Source organism: Salminus brasiliensis, chromosome 7 (genome assembly GCF_030463535.1).
Source record: "Salminus brasiliensis chromosome 7, fSalBra1.hap2, whole genome shotgun sequence".
Taxonomy (NCBI): domain Eukaryota; kingdom Metazoa; phylum Chordata; class Actinopteri; order Characiformes; family Bryconidae; genus Salminus; species Salminus brasiliensis.
Window position 1 is genome coordinate 23,253,875 of NC_132884.1, and position 27,667 is coordinate 23,281,541.

At 41.9% G+C, this 27,667-nt stretch overlaps 1 protein-coding gene across 1 annotated transcript; it reads right to left on the reverse strand.

Moving 5' to 3' along the window:
- Positions 1 to 5,532: 5,532 nt before the first annotated feature.
- lurap1 (leucine rich adaptor protein 1) lies at positions 5,533 to 27,276 on the reverse strand. Its single transcript, XM_072684226.1, has 2 exons — positions 26,693 to 27,276; positions 5,533 to 12,337 (listed from the first exon to the last, which is right to left on the reverse strand). The coding sequence occupies exons 1-2, from the start codon at positions 26,894 to 26,896 to the stop codon at positions 11,648 to 11,650; spliced, it is 894 nt and encodes a 297-aa protein (XP_072540327.1). The 5' UTR covers positions 26,897 to 27,276; the 3' UTR covers positions 5,533 to 11,647.
- Between the last annotated feature and the right edge of the window lie 391 nt (positions 27,277 to 27,667).

Sequence of the window (27,667 nt, forward strand, 5' to 3'; positions counted from 1 at the left end):
CTCTGCTGTTCGGACACTCAGGGGAAGTTCGTTCCTCCACTTCAGTGCCAGGACAGAAAAAACGCCTGGACGCTTGTCTTCCATGGATCTTAAAGGATGGTGGGTCAAGCCGAGCCATACGTGAAGCTCGAAGGGCTTTTAGTTCTGGTGTGCTTTTGACCTTTGCCATGAAGTACGAAGGGGCTGGTTATTCTTGACTTTGTAGGCCAGCGTCAGGGTCTCAAATCAGATGCAGGACGCAGCTACAGGACGCCAGTTAAGAGAACGCTTGGCATTGGGTTTTGTTGGGTGCCTCATTCAATGCCTGTGTCAGCGGTGGGTTACACGTAGCTGAATTCAGTAATTAGGAGGGTTGTATGGATATTTTATATATTCTCATTCCCAGTACATGTGCTGTGCTATTGCTGAAATTCCTTACTGCACTGATAAATGCTTAGGTTTGTGCACTTAGCGCAGTGATAAATTAGAAATAAACAACCTCTTCACACTCCATTTACAGCTCTGCATCAGCTTTACTCCAGCGTATCTTTTGAAACTCTTCATATGAGGCTGAGGTTTCACAGTTATCATCATGATCCTGACAGTAATAAAATCATATTCCAAGTGGCTTTGTGGTAATAACTGGAAGTATGTTTGGATGGTTACAGAAATGAGATTCATGCAATCAAGGCATCTCAGAGTCAAAACAGTGCAACTGCCAAACGCTGCACACACACACAAGAATGAACAACATGTTTCAGCCATCGTGGTTGGGACTGGGCCATTTCGGGTAGGGACTCAGACTTTGAGGTCAAGCCACAATAAGGGAGAGGCTCAAAGTTATGCTAGTGTCTAAGGAGACACAGGACTCGCAGAACTCTTTAAAATATGTGTTTTTGTGGGGACACTGTTACTGCATTATTCAAGAGTATGTCGTATAACCGTTTAATAGGAGAGTCAGAGTATTATGTATTGTGATGTATGCACATACACTTTAAGCCCAAAAGTATTAAGACAAGCCTTCGGAATTCAGTTACTTTACAGTGGACACATTACTGACACGGGTGTACAGTTGCGCACATACAGCTTTCGCAAGCATCAATTCTTCAGTGTCAGTCCTGTCTATAAGTCCATAATTACACTTCTAAACTGAAACAAACCAACTGAACTGCACCTTTCATTAAACTCGCCCCTAAATACAGATTTTCCGTGATGATTCCAAGCCACCGCCCACAGGCCCAAATAGGGACTTTCCCTCGTTTGTGTTCATGTGTGGTTTGGTTCCGTCGTTTTCGTTCAGGTGTTTGATTCAGTGTGTCGATTCATGTTCGTTAAGTTCATGTGCTTCACCTGGGACTGGGGGTACTCAACTCAACAATGGTTCAGGGGGGAGAATTGTATCGTTTGGAACCCTGAGGTCTCTCGAGAGTTTCCCCTTACAACTAGAGGTGTGTTACGGTCAGCTTTGGCTCGGTATCCGCGTTCAGGAGCAGGTCATCAGGTCTCCTGTACAACATCCGGAGAATTCGACCCTTCCTCTCTAGAGAGGCCGCCCAGGTGCTTGTTCAGTCTCTCGTCACTTCCAGACTTGATTACTGCAACTCTCTTCTGGCTGGTCTTCCTCTGCACACCATCAGGCCCCTGCAACTCATCCAGAATGCAGCGGCACGGGTCATCTTCAATGTCCCTAAATTCAGCCACGTCACTCCACTGCTGCGTTCTCTTCACTGGCTTCCTGTAGCTGCTTCCCGCATCAGATTCAAAACCCTGACGCTGGCCTACAAAGCCAAGAACGGACCAGCCCCTCCATACTTGATGGCAATGGTCAAAAGCCGATCCGCACCTAGAGCCCTTCGAGCTTCAAGTACGACCTCAAAATCTGCGGAAGACAAGCGTCCAGGCTTTTTTCTGTCCTGGCACCAAAGTGGTGGAACGAGCTTCCCCTGGGTGTCCGAACGGCGGAGTCGCTCACTGTCTTCAAACGCAGACTGAAGACTTGGACGATTAGAGTACTATGGTCACCTTATTGTCTTGTGTTTAGCAATGTCTAAGCTTAGAGGTATCCTTTGAATTATTGGTCTATTCTAACTAGCTAAGGTTTTTCTTGGGTAAATAGCAAAGCACTTTGTAAGTCGCTCTGGATAAGAGCGCCTGCTAACTGTGCTCACTGATTCTCTGGCTACCCACGTCCAGCAAGGCGACCCATGCTTGCAGCAGAACGCTGCCATTTCAGGTTGGGTCAGCCTTGCCGTTTTGTCTAGCTGCTGGTTCCCCAGCTCTCCTTGTCTATGTACTGAGCGCCGCTGGAGTGCCCGCTCAGCTCCCAACTCCTCCCAGTCCCAGGTCTGTTATGTTCGTCCTTTGTGTTGTCACGTTTCGGTTTTGTTCATGTTTTTCCCCTGTCATTGCTGCTCATGTTTTTCGTTCCTTTGGTGTTTGTGTTCGTCTCTTGCTTAGATCTCCATCTCTGCGAGTGTTCATCTCATCACATCTGGCCTAGCACGCCATGACACATACTGAGTGACAGAAGCTCAGTAACAAAGGTTTTCCTAAAATACTGGAAATGTAACTTGTTTATGATTATGGCATTTTTTTATAAAAAGAAATGTATGCATGCTTTATAAAAAGGTCACACAGGTTTTAATACAAATTCATAATTCATACTATAACACACTGCAATGTCTAAGATAACTACATTAATTCAAGTAGAAACAGTTTTTTTTTGTTTTGCTACAGTTCTATTTTTCAAGGCTATATCTTTTAATATCTACTGTGTTCTTTGTTCACCTCTTCAGGAGTTTACATTGCAGCTAGACTTCATGTGTTCCTGCTTCAGCCTTTCACCTGCTCTACTAAATGAAGAATTAGGATTGAGGTCTGGTGATTCTGCTGGTTGGCCAAAGTGTCCTAATGTTGCACCAGGTCTGTTGAACATGTCACACACAGATCGGCCTATGCACCCTACAGTGGTCATCCTGGAATCCTAAAGTACTAATTTGTGTTCTGCTTGGACAAGAAGCAAAACGTTAGTGGGATGAAAGGGACTGGAAGAAGTCAAGAGACAGGTGAAGAGAGTCCTTACCTGACAGCTTGGGCACTGTCATTAGGGAAAGGGAGGGAGCGCACAGCCAAGTGTTAGAGAAGAAACGATGCATTCAATGAATGTATTGTCCCAGAAGCTGTAATCTAGGAAAGCACTCTTGAGACACTCTTTGAAACCCAGCGTTGGACTGAGGAGTAGTTACACTACATTCTCTGGTGTGATGGAGCTCCATGTGATCCGAATCTAAGCATCCAACAAAAGTATTTAACCATACTAATGCTCATGTGGGTGAATACAATCAAATCCACAAAGTAAAGGGTGTTTTTGTAGCAAATGTGGACAAACTTCCTATTAGTGCTGTTGTATTTATGAAGAAACTCTGGATGAGCAGATGTCTACAGTCTTTTGGACATATAGTGTATTTCTATACATTCACCATGGTTGTGTCTATGGTGTCTATGGATCGTTAGCCTTTCAACTGTTGAGAATATATCACTGAAACTAGAGCAAAATATCTTAACCACGAGATAGTATCAGAGAGCCAAACTGGAATATTGACACATAAATCAAACTGGTTCAGCAGTTCTGGTTATAAACAGATACACTCTGAAATATACTCCACCTCCACAGTCCACACAGTGCCTCGGAAAACAACACTACTTCCAGTGCACAGCAGTCAAATCAGACTGATCCTATGTATGACATCAATGAATAACCACTCATATGGTCAATAGGCAGCAGGCCTTAGCCTTATCTTACTTGTTCTAGTTGGTACCATTTAGTTCTAAAGTAGCAGCATCTGTGTCGTGTAACTTCGTAACACTGTATTTCATCAGGCTGTTTATGGGAGTTCTGACACAGGGAGGCTTCTGCGGAAAAGAGCAGACCCAGCTGCGTAAACACGTCTGTCTGTGCGGGTGTGGATGGGTCTGGTGAAGAGGGAGCACTGCATCTTTTTTGGGGTTGGGGGCAGGGATCACTGGCTTGGAGATTAATCTTAGAGGACTTTTCTGACTGAAGGCAAAATATGAAGCAGTATGATGGGAAAAACTTGCAACAACTGGAGGAAAAATAAAATAACGGGTGAAATTAAAGATGGAATTATTTGGTAAAATAATGGTAATTACCTGATTATATAATGGTAATAACATGGCAGATCCAAAAACTGCATGTTATTCTTTACAGGCAGATCAACAGCCAAGTCTTGTTACTTATTACATACAAGATATTACACACACATAAAAAAAGTATGGAATTTTATCCCAATGCTTGCACAATGTTACAGCTAAGACGTTATAATGTGCTTTTTTGACATTCCTAAATGTTCTATTCAAGAATTGGTTTGTTTACAGTACAAAAAATAGTAAAACTGTAAAAACTTGAAGACTCACCGACTTCATCATTCTTCTTCTTTTTTTAGTCTTATTCTTTGATTCCTCAATTGACTAATATTCAAAACCTGTCAGTATAATCCTGTGGTAAAGAAAGAGTGGCCTGCTGTACTCGGCAAGCATAGTCCAACTGAGCAGCACAGAAAAACATCCTCTTACAGCCTTTTTCATTAAGGCTAAGCAATCAAGCATTATATAAAACCTTCCATTCCACCTATGTATGTCACGTGCCTGGCCAATTAAATTTGTTAGACATAAAAAGCCAAGAAGTAAGGATGAAGCTACGAGCCTGTGTCAAAAAAAAAATTTGGGAGAATTGTTAGAATTTAAAATATATTTTCGAAATTTAAAAATAGCAGGTAGTTATAAATAAGCACTGGGAGATGTGTTTATTAATAAATTAATGTTCATTCGAATGATCAATCTGGTACTAAATCATTCCAGAATCAAACTGAATCAGATCGTCTTGAAATTTGATATTTGAGTTTGATTGGCCTTCGATATGAAGCTTCAGTCTCGTCCCCATGGTGGCTGCACATGGTGGCTGCACCCAGCTTAACACAGTAACACACACCAAAAGCATAATCCTGTGAAAATATGATGTATGAAAGGCCGGATAAAGAGGTGTCAGCCAGGCCAGACATGTCTGCTCAGCCACTTAACTCCCATTCAGAATATCAAGTCTGTCTTTGTGCTTGCAGTAATCAGACATTGTGTTGCAGTTTGTAGGTCAGACAATGTAGTGTTTAGTCTACGAGCCTGATTGAAATATCGAGGCTTCAAAGCCCAAAATAATACATTGTGAAGGGTGTGGCATTTAAAAAACGAACAGGGATTAACACTGATGTTTAAAGAGTGATAATGATGGTGTTGTTTTGCAGTCATTTGCAAGGCTCGTCAGGCTTTGCCAGTGTGGAATAATCAAAGCCTTTGATAATAGGCGTGTTGTGTGTCTGGATATTTCCTGAGCTTTGTTTTTTCAAAGGAATGTAAGATATGACGCCAAAAGCTTCCGGTCCGAAGCCCGTGAGAGGAGTAGCTGAATGGCTAATGCTGTGGAGCGTTCAGGGATGTCAGGCTTAGATGTTTTCATCAAAAACAAACTCGCACAAAGACATCAAGTACGAAATATCTTTAATCATATCAGAAGCATTTACAGCTGACCGGTGGCCGTCATTCAGAGGCAGGATCATTTTTAAACAGAACCATTTTTCACACAGTCGACTTAAACCGAACAGAAACAGAAAAGACTTGTTGGATGCAGTTTTGCTGAAGTTCAAATCTGCAGTTCCTGTCCTCAGTCCAAGCTGAGACTCGGTTCTTTACCTTCCATTTTAAGCACATATCGTCAACTATTCATTTTATCGAAACAGATCTGCCACAACCATTTCCTACAATTCTTTCGAGAGTACAGGATGAAGGGAGGGTTTGGGGGGGGGGTAGCCTTAGGAACAGCTCTTTTCTTTCAGTAACAGCTCTTTTCTTGTGGTAGTGGTCAGGTGGTTGCGAACAGAGGGATTTGATGAAGGCCACTATAAGAAAACAGCAACGGAAATATCCTTTCAGTCTCCCTTGGCCTTTACTTCCTTCTCAGGCAGGGTAAAACAACTGGCCTGTCACTGGCCACTCTTAAAGAACGCCTGAGGCAGCCAAACCTCCCAAAGCTGGATTGTACAGAATGTGAGTCGCCTGCTAATCTCAGCAGCGACCGGCCCATTGGGCCAGAGTGTGGGAAAGACAAGACTGGTGCCATGAGGTCACTAAGGGCTGGTCAGAATGGCTGCATTCACATGTGATTTTGAGTTTGTGTGTCGTAGAGATAATTTGGCAATATGGTGAAATTTTATCGCTACCATAAAACACTAAACAACATGTTTTACAGAATATGTAAGGTTTTTAAAGGTTCTTTAGTGAAGGCAATGATTCTATGTAGAACCTGATGTCTCAAAGAAGTATTTTATTGCTTAAATGTGATTCTTTTCCGGCCTGGATAAATGATGCTTCAGAACATCTTCCTCTCTCTTGTAGAGATCAGTATAGTATTGTAGTAATTCCTACATAGTTTTGCTGTATCGTACAGTTGTAGTGTGTGGCACATGTGTTTAAACCATTTTCTGGAAAAGAAATTGCAGAAGAAAGATTATCACTATCATATGTCACAATATTAATTTTACCATTTATTATTATCATTTAAAAGGAAAATACCAGCATTTTTGTACATTATGTGAACATGTCATAATGAACGGACCAACAGAAATGTTGTTCATCTAATATTTAGAATAAGTTGCCATTTTGAAGATAAGACATTTCATTAGAATTGTATGTTGTCTGAACAGCATTCTAAAAGGCTTCCTCGACTCATATTAATAGTGGAACCATAAAACAGTGAATCCTTAAAAAAAGAGTCTGTATAGAGGTTGTCCCTGCATATCACTGCTGTCCATTGAAACACATCTCCATTTTTGGACTCTGTAGCTGCTCTATACACTGAGTAAATAATTCTGGATGAACAGACCAATAGAAATGCTCTAAATTACTTGAACTAAACTCGGACTAAAATTGGACTAATTGGACTATTATACATTGACTTTCATTCAATGATTTTTGCCCTCTCCTGAAAAAATTCCCACTTTGGAGATAGATGTTTTTCATAGGACAGCGACAATATGGAGTTGCCCCATGTAGAACTATTGCCTTTACTAAAGAACCCTTAAAGAACCCACTTTTTAGATGCAAGATTTCACAATAAATGACACATATAAAACTGAGCTTCCCACTCTGAGACTCCTTTATTTTCACCATGTGGATGGACTGTTTTGAATGGAAAATCGTCAACTGAAAGGACAATTCTTTCTTTGGCTTTGGCATCAATGGTGCTCATACCTGCCAATACAGTTTCATGAGGCACAAGGACATAAAAAGGCCTAAAACTAACCCCCAAATAGGCCACATACATACAAACCATTTACACACATCTGAACAGCCACAGGAAAAAGCACATTATTGCATGCAAATGTTTTAGACCAGTCATGATTCATGATTGATCAGTGAAACAGATTTACACTACTTGCACAAAATAGGCTTTGTGTCAAAAGAAAACACCATAAGTCTGAAGCTGTGCTCCGCTGTCTGTTTTTCTTATTGGTATACCCCTCTCAGTTTCAATATGTATGGCATCAATATTAATGCCAGTGTCCCTTCACATTAAATCTTTCTTCTAGGAGAGACAGCGACCAGAGAAAGAGAGAGTGAGAGTGAGAGTGAGAGTTTAGGCCGTGCTTAAAAAATGAGGTAAATGCTGATGCTAAGTCAGTGTGTTTTGTAGTGGATGGGAAGCCTTTCTGGGTTGTGTTACTAAACAGAAGTCTCTCATTTGGAACCCATTAGCCGCATGAGTGTCCTGCTGTTGGGCGAGAGTGCTGAGTGTGCCATGAGAAAGCCGTTAAACAGGGTTATTACAGCAGCACCAGCCTGACCGTCAGCTTTAAACACAGCCTTCATGCTGACTGCCAAATCCAACCAGCGAAATACTGAGCAGAAACAGACACGGGAGGATGCACTTCTGGGTATTACATCTGACTTTACTTACTTATGTCTGTACATTCAGTAGCAGTACAAAGAAGAGAGAAGGACAGAGAAAGTTGGAAACAATATAAAAAATGACTGATGACACAAGAGCATGTTTTAACAAGCTCATTTTAGCATTTTTACAACCAAATTTACGCCATGCTCTATTTCTGTCTCCCTCGCTATCTCTCTCACTTTCTCAGCTTCCCCTGGGATCCGTCTATTCATGTCTCCCCAGCTCAAGACCAGCTTTTGCTGGCAGCTGGTTTTAAGCCTTTACACAAGTCTCATCAAGGTCTTTGATGGTCAAGGTGGTTGAACAGCTGGTCAGCTAGGTAAATACATACCCTATGGTGGTAAACCAGCTGGTTAAGGTGGTTTACCAGCCTAGCTCTTGACCAGCATAGCATGTGTTTGAAGCTTGAAGGACTACTTTGATGGACAAGGTTGTTAAGCTGGTCATACCAGTTGACCTCTTTTATCAAGCTCTTCATGTTAGTAGGCAGATGGGATCATGTTGGTCATGCTGGTCGACCAGCTTGGTCAGGTTGGACATGCTGGTAGACTAGTTAGTTCATCAAACTCAAGTGAAAACATACACTGCACTGGTCAAGAATTAGGCCGTTAAAACGGATTGACCAGCTTGACCTTTTTCAGTTTCTTCCTCTTTTCTGTTCCTCTTCTCTCTCTCTCTGTCTCCTTTTCTGATGGACTTTCTGATGTTTCGCTCTCTCTCTCTCTCTCTATCTCTATGTCTCTCTATCTACCTATCTCTGTCTCTCTTTCCTCCTCGGTTTCTCCCCCTCCCTCTCCTACCTCTTTCTTTTCATGTCATCATCTATCTCTCCCCCTCTCTGCTACCCCTGGGATTGTCTGTGTTTTCCCCTGGCTCTCACTGTACAACCGTACTCCCTCACACACACATACACAGTAGTCATGGAAACCTTTCCTAGAAGCGCAGGCATTATTAGCTCTCAGTGTGGGTGTCTAGTGGGAACATTACTCTCTTATGTTTGTCCTTATACACCAGACGCTAGGGACACATTATAGAGCGCAAACACAATTTCACAGCTTTTCTGACACCCATGCATCCACAGAAATCGAATCGCTAGGCTAATAAACACTATAAGGAATCCACATAGACCAGGTATCACGATTTATTACGCAACACAGGGAATATTAAATACTGACTGTGGCTTCGTTTGGCTCCTCAGTTACATAAAAAGTGCAGTTCTTCTTGGCAGAAGTAAAACAGGCAAAATAGAACCACATCCAGTGACACATGGGTGCACAGCTTGAGCACAGTAATACGAAAATACTTTCAGCATAAATGATATACAACTCTGCATTTTAGTCCATTAACAAGTGCATTCTTCCTAATAATGTTCTTAATTACAGGACACCAAATATACAAAGCCATACTTTACCATTGCTGCGTACTCTGCAGTTGTGTTGAGTGTCTCCCTGCTTCACAATCGGGGCCCTGCACATTCTATTGCATTTAAATGGGTTCAATTTGCTCGGTAGGAGCCAAAGTAAGTTTTGGTGGCCTCAGATTATCACAAGTACACCACTGATCTGAACTAGAATATTATATGCATATATCATATTGTGCAAGCAGTTCTTAAGTAAGCAGTTATATACACATAAACCATTAGACTCTGATTGCAAGATCAATTGTGATTAATGTTTAAAACCTCCTGATGGGTCACTTGTAGTCAACAAAGGTAAAGACCTTGAGCAACAACTGATTGGAAAAAAGCTAATGCTAATCTCACTTTAGCTGTTTTTAGACCATAATTAGTAACAAAGGAACTGACGATTTTTTTATTTTGCATATTCCAACCTCTAACCTGAGGGTCGTAGCACAGGTCAGCCACACTGTAGCCTCCTGTGCTTTTACAAGAAACCCTGATTAGTTCATTCTTTTGATACGGCAAATGTGATATTAGCTGGAAACCACTAGCAAACACTGCATGGAACCTTAAATATAAGCACAAGTAGAAAAATAATATCATGATATTTTAAATTGTTATAGCTAAAAACTTTGGTCCTCTCTAAAATACTTAAGAAATTATTTGTTGTCCCACTTCCAGATATTAATGTCCCAGACAGCCTTACGCAGTCTACACATAGGATTAGGAATCCATCATTTGCTTAAGCAGATTAACGCTCTGGTCTTAACTAGAAAACATTTGAAATTAAATGTCAGCTTTCATATCCATAATGTATTTTTTGTAGCTCTATCTTACAAGATTACAATAATAATAATAATTATTAACACTTTTATATTAAACAGAAAAAAACATTACAGTTCTTCAGTTCAGTCCAAGAAACAAAGATTGAATTACAGATGTGATTTCACAAGCACAGTTTGAAATACTGTCAAAGTCATTTGCAATAGATAAACACCTGCACACATGACTGTAGTTGCTAAATTAAATGTATGCTTTGTAAGCGTCGAGCCCTGCAGCTCTTTGACATCATAAGCCTCTGCTTTAGTCTACAGGTTCCCGACCCTGGTCCTAGAGGACCCTTTGTCCTGCACGTTAGTATGAACTGTAAAATTAGCCTACATTAGCCCTGTGGCCTACATTGGCCCACTGTGGGAGGCGTGCTTCTTCTAGTGCACCCTCTTCAGCCCTATTAGAAGTGAAGTTAAGCATAATACATATACACAAATTGGCCATAACATTAATACCTAGTAGTCTAATATTGAGTAGGTCCTCCTTGTGCCGCCAAAACCGATCTGACCACTCATGGCATGGACATCACAAGACCTCTGAATACTAGACGTTAACAGCAGATTCTGGAAGTTCTTGATCGCATCAATGAGCCTTAGGTGCCCATGACCCCTCGCCAGTTCACTAATTGTCCGTTCCTGGACCACTGGAAAAGGTATTTAGTGTTTTTCACTTCACCTGCCAGCAGTGCTAATGTTATGGTTGATATGGTGTTCATTGTTACCGTGAAAAGAAAGGCCACTGGCTTTGATATGTTGCATTGAAAATATGTATAAATGCTCCACACATGTAGATTCAATTCTGTGAAAATGAGAAAGTAGCAAAATAGTGCAATGGCATGGGGCACTAAGGGTTATACAGGTAATTTATTGAATCAGGCTTGTTAAAAGCTGGGGCTATATAAATACAGGGCTGCCCAATCCTGGTCCTGCAGACTTCCAACACTCTAGTCCTCAAATGCTCCTAAAGGTCTTCATTACCTAGATCAGGTGAGTCATATTACAGTTCTAGCAAACGCTGTGGGGTGTGATACATACAGGACCAGGATTGGGAAGCCCTATTGTTAAATGTGCAGGACAAGGGATACATCAAGACAAAGATTGAGAACCACATTTTAATCCATTCCACCATTAACCTCAGCAGTCAGTTTATGAGGTTTTGTGAACGGACCTGATTGGAAGAGATATACTGAATTGACTTGATTCAGATATGTGCATTATTTTTAATGACCATAATCCATATCTGTATTACATCAAAACTGATTTACTTTTAAAAATGACTGTGTTTATTATATGCAATTTATTAATGTAGGAAGGATCCACACATTTCAATCAAGAGCTCCTTTTTTCTATGCCAGGCTGAATCTGTCCAGTGAGAACTAATGCAAAGTATGGTCAACACCTTTGGCCACATTGCTTAAATCCTCACAGAAAGGTCACATCATCTTGCGACTGCACCCAGTGCCAGTGCGCGTCATACTCCAAGTGCACTTTGCCATTCATTTTGCAGCTTTCCAGCTCCACCTTGCCGTTTTTGTACACTTTGCCTTTAGGACTTTTGGGGTTCTTCCCCAATTTCTCAGCCAGGCGGACCTTGGGGGAGTCCGTCTCAGAAACTTGCTTCACCACATTGTCCAGGATTCCATTCTTACTTTTGTTGGCTTCTGTGTGATTAGAGTCACGGCTTGCCACAGGAGCAGGTCTCACTGCTTCAGGTGCCTTTTTGACCTGCCCTTTTGGAGAGTCCTCTTTAGGGGCATCCGTTTTTGCCTTTTGATTTTTTGCCTGTGACATTTCTGTGCCCAGTTGGGCAGAGCAGACCACAGACTCCGCCCCACTGGAGGGGCAGTACTCGTCCAAGTCATCTGCCAAGGTGTCCAGGTAGCTGCCGATGGATATGTTGTCCAGCTTGTCGTGGGGGTCCTGCAGGCTGCTCCAGCTGCCCCTCCATGAAGCGTCCGGCCCCTCTCCCAAGCTGTATTGGCTGCTGGTGAGGCTGCTGCAGTGACTAGTCAGTGGCCCGCGCTCCTCTAGCAGCCACTTCACTGCCTCAATGCCCTCGTGCAACGCCAGCAGCTGCTGCAGAATCCGCACGTCCACTGCCCGCAGGTGAGCCTGAGCACGGAAAGACAGATAACTCATGTTAGCAGACAGATGATGAAGGAGCAGAAGAGAATCTGACACTATACTGCTCATCTACTGCATAAAGTGATGTCTTCATATTTAAATGTATGTACATAATATTAATTACATATTATTTCCATAATTGCTAGACATTTTTACTTTTAATTAATTACACTATATGTCTAAATGTTTTATGGACATTTAGACATTTACCTACTTTAAGTTACACACCTTGCTGACATAGATGTGCAAATGCACACACACAGATTGTCTAGCCTTGTAGAGAAGTATTGCCAATAGAAAAGGACTCTGGAGGAGACAAACATTAACTTATTGGCACCATGCCTAATGCCAGGTGTGGGCTAGAAGGGTATAAAGCCCCCCCAGCATGTTTTCCCCGGAATACTTTTGGGATGAGTTGGGGAGTTTGGGATGAGTTGGGGAGTTAGGGATGAGGTGGGGTGGGGTGGTAATCATCCAACATCCTGACCACTCTACCAATACAGCCTCTACAGCCTACTCTTTTTTACCCTTGATTTCAGACTTTGGATTTCGTAGGAGTAGGTTGTCCCAATACTTTTGTCCATATAGTGTATCTTATAGTCCAAAATTATTTTGAATGTCTTGAGAAGTAATGCTTGATGTAAGTCATTGGAGCATCAACATAATTTTGAAGCTGTTACCCAGCCTGCATTTAGTCTCCCCCCACATCACACGCCATGCCCTTCACCAGTTAGGCGGACTAGCACAGGCCCCCTCCGACCACCTACCCACCCTGGAGAGGGCAAAGCCAATCTCAGTTGCCAAAGGCTAGCAGCATGACCGGGATTCGAACCAGCGATCCTCTGATCATGGTGACAGCGCCTTTGTCTGCTGGACCACCCGGGTAAAAATGCTACATAGTGTTGCTTTAAACTAGACCAGCACACACCGGAATGGAGCTCCAGTACTTTTGGTTTCTAGTAGTGAAAACAATAATAGTAGCTGCCAATTAGCAATAATTGAAGTCACTGCTTTCCATTCATAGTGAGACACATTTTCATGCCTTGTCCTTTAATTAACAACACTACTGAGGAAGACTGTCCTTTGAATGTAACCAAACCACTTCTATTACAACGTCCAAATGTCTGATGTGATAAACCATGCTGAAAGATCATCCGTATAAAGCTACACTCCCCCAACATTCCAAAAGGAAAAGCAAATGAAATGTTCTACTCTATATTTGTTCTAACAAGGCTGATTGGGCCCGTGTGTGTACGCAGCAGATGTGCTTAATCTTAGTGTGAGTTCTGGAGTGGTGCTGACGAAAGCCAGAGGGCCATTACAGTAAGTGCTGCTGAGATTTATGGAGCACTCTGACAACATCAATTCTCCGTAGCGAAGCCTCCGGCCAAATCTCTGCTCCCTTCTCTGCCCACAGCACACTGGACAGCCTTTCTTACACTAATGTAAGCTAACACTAAACAGTAAACATTAGACTTTATAGCACATAAATGACAGTTTCTATAACTATTTTATGAACGTTAAAAATTATAAAGGCACTTTGTATGTCTTATGAATACATGATGAAGTGTTTTGCGCAATACACAATTGGCTTCTAAATGAAAAGAGTGCTCTTAAGGTGCATAATACATAGACTCCTACTACTCTCCCACCCCCTGGGGATCAAATCAATACAAAGGGAAAATAAGAGCATTGATTCTCAAACTGCTCATCTGGCAATGCTGTGAACCGATGCAGTAATCTTCATTCATTTTTCATCTGTCAACGCTGAAGAAACTCTACAGGACTTTTCTTCTAGAAGTAAAATGTATTTAATCTATATTATTTCCAGTCAAAATAGCCTTTAAGTACAAGTTACTCATTTGGAGGTGATTACATATAAGAGTAGTCTATTCCAAAACTGAACTTTTTAAAATGATTAAAAGAAAATGGGACTTGCAAGACCTGGTAGTCCAACAACACTGCCCTCATCAGATAAGCTGCACTCATCTCTGAAAGAGAGGAGAAATTCGGAGCTACATTTTTGGTTCAGACCTGGAACCATCTACAGTATTTCTGTTCTTCCGTCCACTGTGAGAACTATGGGTCTGAAAGGATGAGGAGCTGATCAAAAAGCTCTTACTGAGAAAATGAAACAAACAAAAAAGCTGATTTAATCAAATCTCCTGAAACTGCTGCTATTCTCAGAACAATGGACTGACCACCCCCAATGAACTAACCACCCCCAGAGTCCAGACCTCAAGATCTCAAGAATGTGTTTGGGATTTCTTGGATTACAAGAACCAGAAGAACCTCGGCTTCTAGAACTGAATTTAGGAGGTGTGGAAAAAATCTCCCAGTAGATTTCTCTGGAAAACTGAAAGTGAATCCCCTGAGAAGAAAGAAAATGTAGTAATGGGTAAAGGTTGAACTCATACACACTCGGGAGTGTAATACATCTCTGATTAGACTGAAATCTGATCACTGTGTGGGACAGAAAATGCAGATTTGCTTATTGTGTGAAAAGTATTACTGGTGTTTCGGTTGGACTGGGAGGGGTTTTGGTTGTCTGATTCGTCTTCAAAAGCAGGATGCATTCACACTGCTATAACGTGACTCATCTCAGACCACCTCCTAAAGTAGTTTGAGTGATCGGATTTGTATCTGGTTGAAATGCTTTTTGGGTGTGTTTACACTCGCATTTTTATGTGGCTTTTATGTGGCCTTATCCAGATATAATCCTGATACCTAGGTTGCATTAAGTTACTTGGTGTAAAAGGGGGCCTATATGTTTATGTAATGTGATACTATTCTCATGGTTAAACATGGTTAGTCTGCATTATTATTATAACCCAAATTATTATTGTTCTTAGTATTATTATTATTATTATTATTATTATTATTAAACTCATCTGGGACGCCTTTGATTGATCAGGACATAATTTGCTTGAGAGCCTATTCACGTGTCGCAAAAATAAATCAATACTGCAATATTGATTAACCATCAATACACTGTGCGGCTCTATATGATAATGTATTGAGCAGTAATGTGCCCTTTCAGTGAACCACTCTGATGACAACAGCATTAAGCATCCGTTTCACGCTTCATGCAGCTCTTTTCCTCCATCTCCCACTGATCTCCAGGCTGTTGTAGCCCGTCTGCAGTCTCAGAGCCACCAGTCACAAATCATCTCTGTCAAAGATCAGCTCATGGTTCAAGCTGCTATTCCTTTTCCAAGGTAAAACTGGTTACAAGGTTGGGGAAACCTATATAGAATGCTTTAAATGCTTAAAAAGTACTTATAATGTACGCATCATTCTAACATTCATAAAATATATTACACAAAATATTTATAGGACACTGGAATGATGAAAAAATGAATGCCTTTATTTTAGAAGGCACTGTAGTCAAGTCAAGTCAGATTTATTTGTATAGTGTTTTTTACAACTGTTGTCATCACAAAGCAGCTTAGCTTTACATAATTAGTAATTAAGAAGAAATTATTAAAGAAGAAATAATGCAAGACATGAAGGATCAAAAGACCCCCAGTGAGCAAGCTAACAGTGACAGTGGCAAGGAAAAACTCCCTCAGAGCTGGAGGAAAAAACCTTGGGAGGAACCAAGACTCACAAGGGGGATCCGACCCATCCTCCTCTGGTCAGAACTATTTAAACATTATTGATCAAAAATGACCAAACCAGATACAACAGATAGTTAATAGTGCTGATATTAATAGTGGCAGATAGTTACGTGTCCATTTAGGTTTTAACATGGTCATTAAACAGGTAGCAGTGGTAGGAGGGTGTGCCGCTGGTCTGTTATGGGTGGTGGGTGGGGGGTCTGATGGTCGGATTGGTAGGTGGCAGCTGGTCTGACTGGTCTGACTGTACCATTGTGTGTGTGGCTTGTGCTCATATATGCTGTTATTTTCTGAGATCAGTTTTCCCATGTATTCAGCTTAACTCTCCCAGTTAGATGGGAAAACACCCCGAACCTCAGAAATGAAGCCTAAAAATCCAACACCAGTTGGATACAAACCAGTGAAAGGAAAGCCTTAGAGACCCAAACAAGGCAGAACAGTTAGCTGTAAACAGTTTGACCAACCTGCATTATTTACTGGTGATGTCACCCTTACTAATTACAGTACAAAGGAGAGGACGAGATGAAGAGCTGTACAGTCCAAAAAAAGAGGATGTTGAGAGGGGGTGGAGTATATTTGCAAATTTCCAAGATATAAATACTGAGAACTCATAACATACATTAATATAACATGCATTAACCCTACAATGTTAGTATGTATGTGTATATGATCGCTGTCACACAAAAATGTTTTACATGTTTTGACAATGTGAATCTGCAAGTTGGTTTTAGATTGTGCCATCACAAATGGACCAATTGAATATTTTCACTTCCATTGAAAGTCAAGGTTTTGTTCTCCTCCAGTAATGTTGTCATTTTGGAGATACAAGGTTTTTGTGGGACAGTGACGATATGAATGAGGATGTGCATCAGCGAGAGACCAGAAAAATAAAAAATAAAAATGTACAGTGCACTGAAGGAAACTGCATACAGAAGAGTGAGACTGTAAAGAGTACAGGCCTCAAACATCCAGCCTTTGAAACTCTTGTCCTAAATCATGACTGAACAGTCTCATTATTTACAGGTTAGGTTATGCTTATGGGCCTCACTGCTCAAATTGGCTTATGACATGCTCCATATACCTCCTGACAATTCTATGCCCTTATTAAACCCCCTATAACACTAAAAAGGCCGATCAGTGAAAAACAGTATAGCTAGAAGTCTGGTCTCTAATTGTGGACACTGCTGAAGTGACTGTACAGTCCTGCATGTCTGTACTGGCAATGTCCAAAACACCCAGCCTGTTTCTGCACAGGATTAAGCAGATGCTTTGATTTAATTCCTCGTAACACTTTTGTTTGTGCCAGAGCTTTTGTCCCCAAGCACGCGTTCACACACACACACACACACACACACACACACACACACACACACACACACTTACTCACAAATCCTCAGTCTGCTGAAATGTGCCCGTTGGGAGACAGAGGTGAGAATTGGGCTACAGTGTAAAGAGAGGATTGGAGGTAGGGAAAGGTGGACAGAGAGAAAAGTAGTCCTGCCCATCAGAGATAATATGTGTTAAATAGGATATACTATATGATATAATTACAGTATATTTATAGTTACATATATAATATATTACATAGTGCATACCTTTTTTGTCTTGCATAACATAATTTTTCTTATGAACAGATTTGGTCCAGAGTAACTTCATATAACATCATTAATTTACTCATTAAGTTATTCTGCATTGAACGTTCTTTTCTAAGAGCAAAACACACTTACCAAGCTTTCTATTGGGAACACATTCACTTTGTGACATTATGCTGGAGGGAGCCATTAGAAGATGTGTAAAGTGTGGCCATTAAGGGATGCATGGTCAGCAGCAATACTCAAACAGTGCCATTCAAGTGATGAGTGATCAGTATTAACGACCTCAATATGCAAGGAAACATTTTCCACCCCATTACACCACCTCCACCAGCCTGGACTGTTGACGCAGGACAGGCTGGGTCCATAGATTCAAGCTGTTTGTACCAAATTCTGACCAGAATTACCTTAACTGATAGAAGTGGAACTCAACATGGTCTTCTACTGTTGTAGCCCATCCGGGTCAAGGCTAGACACATTGCACATGGTTTTCTAATTACAAGAGTTGTACAGAGTGGTTATCTGAGTTACTGGAACCCTTTCCCGTAACCAGTCTGACCATTCTTCATTGACTTCATTGCCACTCACTGGATGTTTTTTTTTGTTGCACTATTCTGAGTTGATGCTAGAGACTGTTGTGCTGAAAATCCCAGATCAGCAGTTGTAGAAATACTCAAATCAGCCCATCTGGTACCAGCGATCATCCAGTGCTTTCTGCATCTGCATTCTGATGGTTGCTGGGAACACTACCTGAAGCTGCTGATCAGTGTCTGTGTAAGTTTAAGCACTGCATACTGCCACATGATTGGGAGATTAGAGAATTGCATAAATAAATATGTGTACAGACCCTTCTAATAAGGCACTTGATGAGTGTGTATATGTAGGTATATAGATGATTGTTAATATAAGAAAAAAAGCAGTGTATAATATACATTAAAACATTACTAGTCAGATAATGATTGGATTATTGTCTGATGAACCAATTAGATCAACTGGCCCAAAAAAAGTAACAGTGATAATGAAGGGCACTTACCCTATATATGTGTAAATAATGCAAATACTTAATTATTATTATTATTATTATTATTATTATGGTAATGCTGGAGCATTTCTGAGATTTTTGCCTAACAGTGACAATATGTGGTATTGTTTTTATAAGGAATACACTGACATATGATAAATAGATCTGTGAGCTTTGGCAACACTATACCTTAATATGGTTGTACCAATCATGTTTGAACTAAGAAAGAATGAGGCTAAGATCCAAAGAGAGAGAGAGAGAGAGAGAGATGGCAGTATAACTGGTGGTGTGTGTGAGGTGGGTTCAGATGGTTGGACTGCGCTCTGCTCTGAGGCTTTGGGCTGGGTTCAGTCTGGCTCTGTGCTTCCAGTCTGAGGCTAATGGAGTCGCTCATAAATCCACTTTTCTCCCTGTCTCAGCACCACTGTGGCTCAGCTCCCCTTCCCCACCTCCATCTGCCTGCCCCCCTCCCCCTCTCACTCCCTGTACGTCAAGCATATATCCATTAGCAATACAGAAGCATAGTGTTATTCCATTTATGTTTTACCGCTGCCTAAATCTTGGACAATCACTGTGTGCTCCTTGCTTGGAGTTAATCACATTATTAGATAATAAAGGGTTTACATACACAGTCACTCTCGTAACAACACCTTGTTACTAAACTAGTGACTTTATAGGCAAACTACAAAAAGCGTTCTTAGCCTTAAGGTCACTATATGGATGAATGTATTTGGACACCTGCTTATCCATTGTTTTTAATTGTTTTAAATCAAGGGCATTAAAAAAAGGCTTATCCTGCTTTTGTTGGAGTAACACTCTCTACTGCCCAGGGAAGGCTTTCTACCAGATGTCAGAGCACTGCTATGAGGATTTGAGGATTGCATTTAGTGACAAGGGTGTTAGTGAGGTCAGGATGTTGGATGATCACCACCCCACCTCATCCCATACTCCACTACTCATCCCAGAATCACCTTCATTCCAGAGAATGTCTGGCATCAGACATGGTACCAATATGGTCATGTGTATCTGCTCAGTCCTATTCTATTGGAAATACCTCTCAACAGGGACTAGACAAGCTGTGTGTCAGGAATGGGTGCAACACTAAGTAGCAGAATGAAAATGTTTGTTCATCATGAAATCATTAGGAAATATTCACAGAATGGTATATATAGAATAGTATATGTATAAATATACCACAAGTGGTATATTTGAATGATGTAAAGCATTAATACTATTGTTTTCTGTCAGCATCAAACAATATAAAATATTCTCATTATCCAGTTTATCTCTTGCTCTCTGTACTGCATATCCTTCCTGTAATTCTGTGCAGTCACGTTTCAGTCAGGCTAGTGGAGACGGCTCTTTATTTTCACAGCCAGGCAGATCCCGCTTTCCCCAAGCGTCTCTAGCTCTAATCCCTGGAATTCTCATTTTCCCCACTGGAGCGTTTCGCTCTGTTAAATATCACACCGCAGTCCCAGGTCTGTGTGTGTGTGCATTTTTTTGTGTGTAACTAATGTCTCCATAAATCTCACGCTTCTCTTTCTCCATAACTTGGTCTGTGGGAGTCTTATCATGTATAGGCTCCTATAAGTATGTGAATATCATCAGCTTTACTGTATCCTTGAAGTCCATTTTTCTGCATTTGTTCTTCTCTGAAAATTGCAAATAGTTAATTTAATATTTAACAATGAGCCAAAACATTAAGACCACTCAGATGAAGCAGATAATGTTGATTATGTCGTAATAACAGCGTATGTCAAGGTCTTGGGGAATGTCTGGGCTTGGTTCACATAGTTGATGTCTAAACTGTGGGAGAACTGAGCAGCCATGATGACATGACATAGGCATCTTCTACTTAATTGCTTCATGGCATTAATATTCCCCAAAAGCAAGATGACACTCCTGCAACACTGCACACATTATTCAGGAAAGATTTGAGGAATGTGACGAGCATCAATCTCACAGTGTACAGGACTTAAAGATCTGTTGTTAAAGCAGCATTATGCAAGAATTGGCAGTTCTCGCTCCTGGGCTCCCCCTACTGTTGGGGAGCCACCACTAAAGGGTGCATTTCTGGAAGAGCTGAGAGATACAGAACCATCACTGAAAGTGAAAGAAGCCTGTGGACTGAGGCGTGATATTGGAGGCACGGAGTAATATTACATGATTTTTCGCAAATATGACTCTGACTGTGCAGCATTGTGCATTTCTTGCGAGCATTGTCCTGCAAGCACTGTCCTGCCCGCTTCACCAGAGTCACATAGTGCAGTTTCTGGCATGCTGAGCCTGGAGTAGCAATGATAGCACGCTATTCTCCATATTACAGCCAGTGGAGCATCACTGATTTTGACTGTTACTTTATGGTAAATAAGTTACCAAGTGTTGCTTTAACATCTTGGTTCCAGATCCCTCAGGATCTCTTTAGAGTCCATTCCTCAGTGGATCAGAGCTGTTTTTGTGGACATATGACACCAGTGCTATTAGCATGAGCATTCAAAGATACTGTAGTCTGATCTGGGATGGCTGCTAGTAACACGCATGGACAAAATTGTTGGTACCCCTCGGTCAATGAAAGCAAAACCCACAATGGAAATAATTTGAATCTGATAAAAGTAATAATAAATAAAAATTGAAATGTAAATGAACAAATAAAAAAACATGCTTCAACAGAATTATTTAAAAAAAAATAAACTCATTAAAAAATGTTTTTATTTGTTCATTTTCATAGAATTTTTATTTACCAACACTTTTGTCCACATGTGTAGTTAGGTAATTTCTTTGTCAGATCTAGTGTGTTACAGTACATTAGCGTTATGCTAGCCATCTGCAGCCTTGGTTTACAGGTAGACTGAATGTCCCACAGGCTCTGAACGAGAGGTCTGCTGGGCTATGAAAGCCAGACTGGTACTGGTCAATTACTGACCTTTGAGCCTATGAGAGAAAGACTGATGTTGTACATGAAAGAAAAGGTAAAACCTGATATTAAAAAAAAAGTTTTAAGTATGTTCTTTTTTGCATTCTTTTGGTGCCCCTTTCACGCTTTCTGGGGGGTTCGAATTCTCTCTCCAACTGGGCTTTACAGCACATTTCGCCCAGTTGCTACCATTAAGCTCTGTTTTTTGGGCGGCATTATTATGCGGGTGGCATCATTAGACCAGTTGATTCTTGACTGCAGCGCTACAGGAAACTCAGCAAAAGATTTTTCTGGAGCTGTTTAAATTTTTAAAATCCTGCTCAAGCGGATTCTTGCTAGGCTAATCTAGACATATTACTGTTTTTGCTAAACTACGTAAAGATAATACAAATGACAAATTATACTGCATTTTCCTTTCATACCGTGAAACTGGGTATCAGATGTGCTTCTGGAATTTAGGTCTGGAAGCGCTGGTGGTTCTCTGGAGTTTAAAAGGATAAGTCATTACTCCACTGAAGGAACAATGCTTTAACCTAAGTATGGGTTTACTTTACACATCTCTGCTGTCACAAAGCAGTTACTGATTCACCAAGGTCAAATCAGCGTCACTTTGCTCAAATATCACAAAGGGCGTCTACAAACACAGCCTACAGCTGCCGAATAAATCCACTGGTGCACAACAAAGTCATGCCACAGGCCAGCCACTGTCAAACTGCAGGCATCAGTGTGCGTGACTAGACATCAAACCCTGCAGTGCCGTTCCACTGCATACACTCCTTTTTCTTTATGAAACACTTAACACTACCCCCCCCCCCCCCCCCCACACACACACACCTCTGCATGCACCTATAATTATAAAACACTGATAGACAGGCCCTCTTTCACTGATATTGCACCATGTCACTCATGCTGTCCTTGGTGCCGTTCTGTCCTCCTCTGCTCTACTTATCACTCCTTGGTCTCTCTCTCTCTCTCTCTCTCTCTCTCTATTCCTGTCTTTCAGATCTAGACTGGGAGTCCTCTCTTCCATCTGTCAGCACACCATCCCCTGTGTTTTCCATCTGCGCAACACAGAGAGAGGGAGAGAGAGTCAAAGTCATTGAGGACTTGCAGTTTTTTCTGTTTGGCTAGTTCACAGTGCACAGGTGTTCAAAGCAGTGGTCTGCTGCTGTATGTCTTGCAGGAGAGTTGCAAATTTGAACCCTTTAAACAGCAGACTTAGTAGTCAGTTAGTCTTAGATAATCTTATAATGAGATAGCAGTCCCATTGGCTTCTATTGTATGCATGTTTCAAGTCAACAGCTAGGTACAAGTCTGCTAGGTACAGAGAAAAATATCAAAATCATTTATTTGATAATCAGCGTATTCTACAGAAGCAGCAGATTAGACTAAAGGTAAGCAAAACAACACCGGAACCATTTTTCCTCTTTAGGGGAATCTCTTTTTAAGAGAGACTTATTGACGACTTATCGACAACTCATGCTACATACAGATTCTCCTTAATATCGCAGTGGAGTTTGACCAGAACGGACATCAAACAGACATCATTAGCCATCACAAAATTTTGATTCTTGACAGTAAAATTATAAACCTATAAACCCTTAGGATAGTCAAGTATATTCGCTGTCCGAGTATAATTTTAATGAGCTTAAGTTCACTACCTGTGTTAGTTAGCATCATTACTATGAAACTATGAAACTAATGTGCTCAAACAAAACTAAAGTTCTGTGACAGAACTGAACTCTATGTCCTTGCATAGAGCTAAGCTATGCAGTGAAAGAAAGAAGTGTCTCTAACTGATCTCAGTAAAGATGAAAAGCCACTCATTTTCCAAAACATCTAGTAAGATCTAATTATCTACTGCTGTGCTTTTTCATTATGATCAATTCACTATGATTTCATTATGATCCAAGCTACTTTTAGGCCTCTTGCTGCTTTCCTGTGGGCATTTAGGGGCAGTGGGGGTGAACACACGGCGGTCACACACTGCCGCAGCGCTGGGTGACACAGCCACACAGTACGAGGTCAGAGCCGCAGACAGCTTAGCACAGCTCAGGACTGAGCAGATAGAGGTGAGAAAAGTGTCATAGGGAGGACATTCTGCGTATAAAAAAAATCATAATCCAGCACAGAAAAAGGGTACTGTGTGTATTATCATCAGCATCAGACCTTTGGAAAGAGGAGGAAGAGAGTCCAAGCATGTGTTTTTAAAAATGCCACTGCCTGCACTGGTCACTGTAAAGGTCTAAGTAAGGTCTGTGTATCTGAATAGTAGTTTTTTAAGAATCTGTCACTACTGATGTATTTTAGTCTGTGATCACTTGTATTGTGAAAATGTCTTTAAATACTGAGATATAGTATTTTTACTATACTGCACAGCCCTACCCTCACTTTTAAGAAGTGGTTGATGTATATAAACATTGTACACCAATCTGCCTATTCCACCTAGCAGTTTAACACCACCCATCCTCATGATTCTGAGGACTGTTTCCGTCTGGACTACTTTTTGAATGAGGCACAACACAGGACAGCCAATCAGAATAGAGGTCATTTATCTGTCTAACAGGCTCAGAAACAAAAACAGCCTGCCCCCTTTCCCCAAGAGTGGTCAGTCAGCCAAGAAATGATGGTTTTTCAAGTTTTGAGACTTACAGTATACAGATGAAGATCACACCCCAACAAATAACATCATCCAAAGTGTAAATCATTACACACTCCCCTTAAACTACGCCAAGGAACCTCAAAAGCATTTGTGGAACGCTCTTGCTGTGGTTGCAAGTTCCACTGTCATCTACCCTTCTACTATCAGTATACTAAACCTTGACACAGCTGTCTATGTTGCGGTCCTACTGAGCATCTGTCTGCCTTGCTGTTCCACTGAACATCTCTCCAGTACCCTTTTATGTCACTTACAGTCAGATCGTAGCAGGTCCAGGCATTTTTTAGTAATTGAAGACAGCTGTAGTGCCTTTGAAGGCCCTCCTCCTCCCAATCTAACATCCTATAAATTCCCACCTCTACTATCTTTACTATGTTCCATGACGAAATTTTAAAGCTGTCACGTCACTCAGTCCTACCTCTTCTTATCAGGGGATCCGTCTTTCTAGCTCAAAGAAGAAGCCGCCAGAACTCCTAAAGTCCTAAAGTTCTCATAGACTTCCCTCCCGTTTACAGTCTCCTCCTATATCATCATATCCCAATGGCGTATTATGAGGTATGTGATGGTACAACATGTAAAAAATACTCAGATGATATTTCACTAGACCCTCTGCTCTGCACATTTTTGTGTTTTACGTAAACGAACCCCCCCAATGAGCTCACTGCCAAGCCCTGAGATACGTGAATTAGTCCAGGATGGAACTACTGATTTAAAACTACAAGACTGGCTACTGGCTCGTCCCTAACACTGCCAGGAACACCTCAAGATCTGTCAGCAGCCTGACCAATACTGATGGTCACCACTACCCGGAGATGGGTTTTATTTATGATGACTTTTAAGTACGTCTTGAAGAACGTCAATTAAGAGACAAGCTTCTCCTTGCCTCAATTTTAGAACAACACGTAGGTTGTGGTATAATGTCCCTGTAGAATTGAGAACTTAATGAAATGAGCAGGACTGGTTTTGTGCACAATCCTAAAGCAGTAGAGCCTACTGTCGCTCATTTCTGCAGTTATTATTGATTCACTGCATCAGAAAAGGCCATGGTTGTATTTCAGATATGCGGTGTCATGTTGTGTCCAGATTTATTGTCAGTTGGAAATCGAGTGCTGCTCCTCCAAACAAGTTCTTTAAACATCTCACACCAGACAAAGCTATAAATCTGAATCTTCAGGTGCACGTATTCGTCACTTCAGGTGCACGTATTCGTCACTGTACAGTGTGGACTGTACAGCGAAATGTGTCCTCCGCATTTAACCCATCTGGTAGTGAACACACTCACACACACACACGTGTTAGGGGCAGTGAGTACACACACACACCCAGAGCGGTGGGCAGCCAACTCCAGCGCCCGGGGAGCAGAGAGGGTAAAGGGCCTTGCTCAAGGGCCCAACAGTGGCAGCTTGCCGAGCCCGGGAATCGAACCCACAACCCTGTTATCGATATCCCGGCGCTCTAACCGCTGAGCCACCACTGCCCCGCTGAGCCACCACTGCCCTACAGTGATGACAAGTGTAACATGCTTGGTCCCAAACCGACTACTTCAGCCAGCACAAACAGGTCATAAGTTACATTTACAGCTCTGCTACTCCGCTAACTACAGGCTGGAACGGTAAGACGTGCTTTGTGTCCGAGTGTTTGTGAATGTGGTTGAACTGGTCTGTGGAATTTGGGCTGGAGCATGTGAAATGGGGTGAAAAAAGACAGGATGTAGATACCAGGATAACTCTGCCCAGCTTAGGCGAAGCAATTCTACACTGGCAAGCACAACAGAAACCATCAAACACCAGAAAAGTTGGTATTGGGGTTGATGCTCAGATTTGATTGATATGGAAATGTGGTTCAATACTAAATAAACACTTACAGAGTAGAGGAATGGAGCTGGCTACTCATTTATGGAGCATTTCTGTGTAATGTGTATGCAGTCTATAGTCACACAATTGGCTCTTAGCACCTAGGATTTGTAACAACTGGCAAGTTGTAGGACCACACTGGTGAATATCACACACACGTTCACAGAAGCAGAGAAGCAATGCGGTACAATCAGTGCTGAAATATCTCTGGTTGCATGGCAACATGGTAACATGGTGATGATTCAGTAGCAGTCCAAGCCTTTCCCACAGCCTTCTGCTGAGGGCTCCAGCCATACGAATGCACAGAATGCATAAAGATGCCTGCAGGCCAGACCTATCACTCAGGTGCAGGCATATGAAACTTTCTTTGTATTTCCTCTCAACAAGTGTTGAGAGGGGTCTGAAATAAGGTTCTCCTGGTGTTACATTTAACACAGAGCAGTAAAGCGGAAAAGCAGAAAAATGGACAGAGAATACTCTAATCTCACATCCACATCCAAGCCTAGATGTGTAATCAATCACTGGCAGCTGACTGAACAGTTATCCTATGTAGTTTGGGGGCGGGGGGACTCTCTATCTAGACCCCAAGGACTCTAAACTGAATGCCTGTTATAGGCTGCTCTGATTGCCATGTACTGCCCTATATATAGTTTGGCTATAAGCTGGTGCAGTACGTCTTACCATCTCCACTTTGAGTTTCCTTATCTTTTCATCAAGGCCCTTCTTCTCCGACTGGCCGCTCTCTGGGCAGCTGGGCTTGGGGTGACCCTGGAGTCCTGCGTCTTGACGCATCCATTTCAGCAACCCCTCGGGGGTCTTCCTCCCCACTTTTACCTCCAGGTCCTTTAAATCCGGGACACATTCGCTGCCACCAACTTCATCCATCACAGAGTGTCTTCAAACAGCCCGCAGTGAAATCTCTAAAATTCTAGGATCTGTCACCCAGCCGTGGCAGGGCTTTCAAACCAGTCCTTTCTGTTCGTTAAACACTATGCATGTCCTGGCCATTCGTACTGAAGGTGGCAGGATGATGAAAAGCCGCCTAGCCCACGTCTAGCCCTTTCCACACTGATGCTCGTGTCCAGTTGCGCAGGGACGTGTGCAGTAAAGCATCATGTAGTCGTCAAGGCTTCCGGCAGCCCTGACCACAAATCGTCTCCATTCTCACTCCTCTTCTCTCACCTCCGCCAGGCCGGGATGCTCTCAGTCCCACACGCAGTCTCCCCTTCGGCTATGATCAGAACGGCCAGCCGCAAATTCTACCTGCGTGACATGGAGCGCAATTTAAAACGCCTCATTTCTCTTCCCACCCGTATTTCGGCGACGCTCCGCCCTCCTGCGCTGGGATTGGTTAGTAGTTCAGCGTTCTAAAACGGTGAACGGCTAGCCTGTTATGAAGGAGGGGCGCTACGAGCCAATCCCACAGCAGGAGGGCGGGGCTTAGCGAAATAAAAAAAACGACAACACAAGTTGTCTACCGTAATAATTATAATAGGCGAGAATCCACACGCCTTACCGTAAGATCTGCACGGATTACAAAACTACGTGGGAGAACGTCTATATTTATGTTTTTTTTTTTCTAAATTAATTAATTAATTTTCTAGACTATATGCTGTTATATGCTGCTCGTAGTTATATTTGTCATTTCCGGCTTAT

What these genes read in the sequence shown, in the direction of transcription:
- lurap1 (XM_072684226.1), bottom strand. Translation starts at nt 26,896, where the DNA reads ATGGATGAAGTTGGTGGCAGCGAATGTGTCCCGGATTTAAAGGACCTG. An exon ending in GGAAACTCAAAGTGGAGATG is followed by an intron (nt 12,338 to 26,692) that starts GTAAGACGTACT and finishes TTCCGTGCTCAG; the next exon opens with GCTCACCTGCGGGCAGTGGA.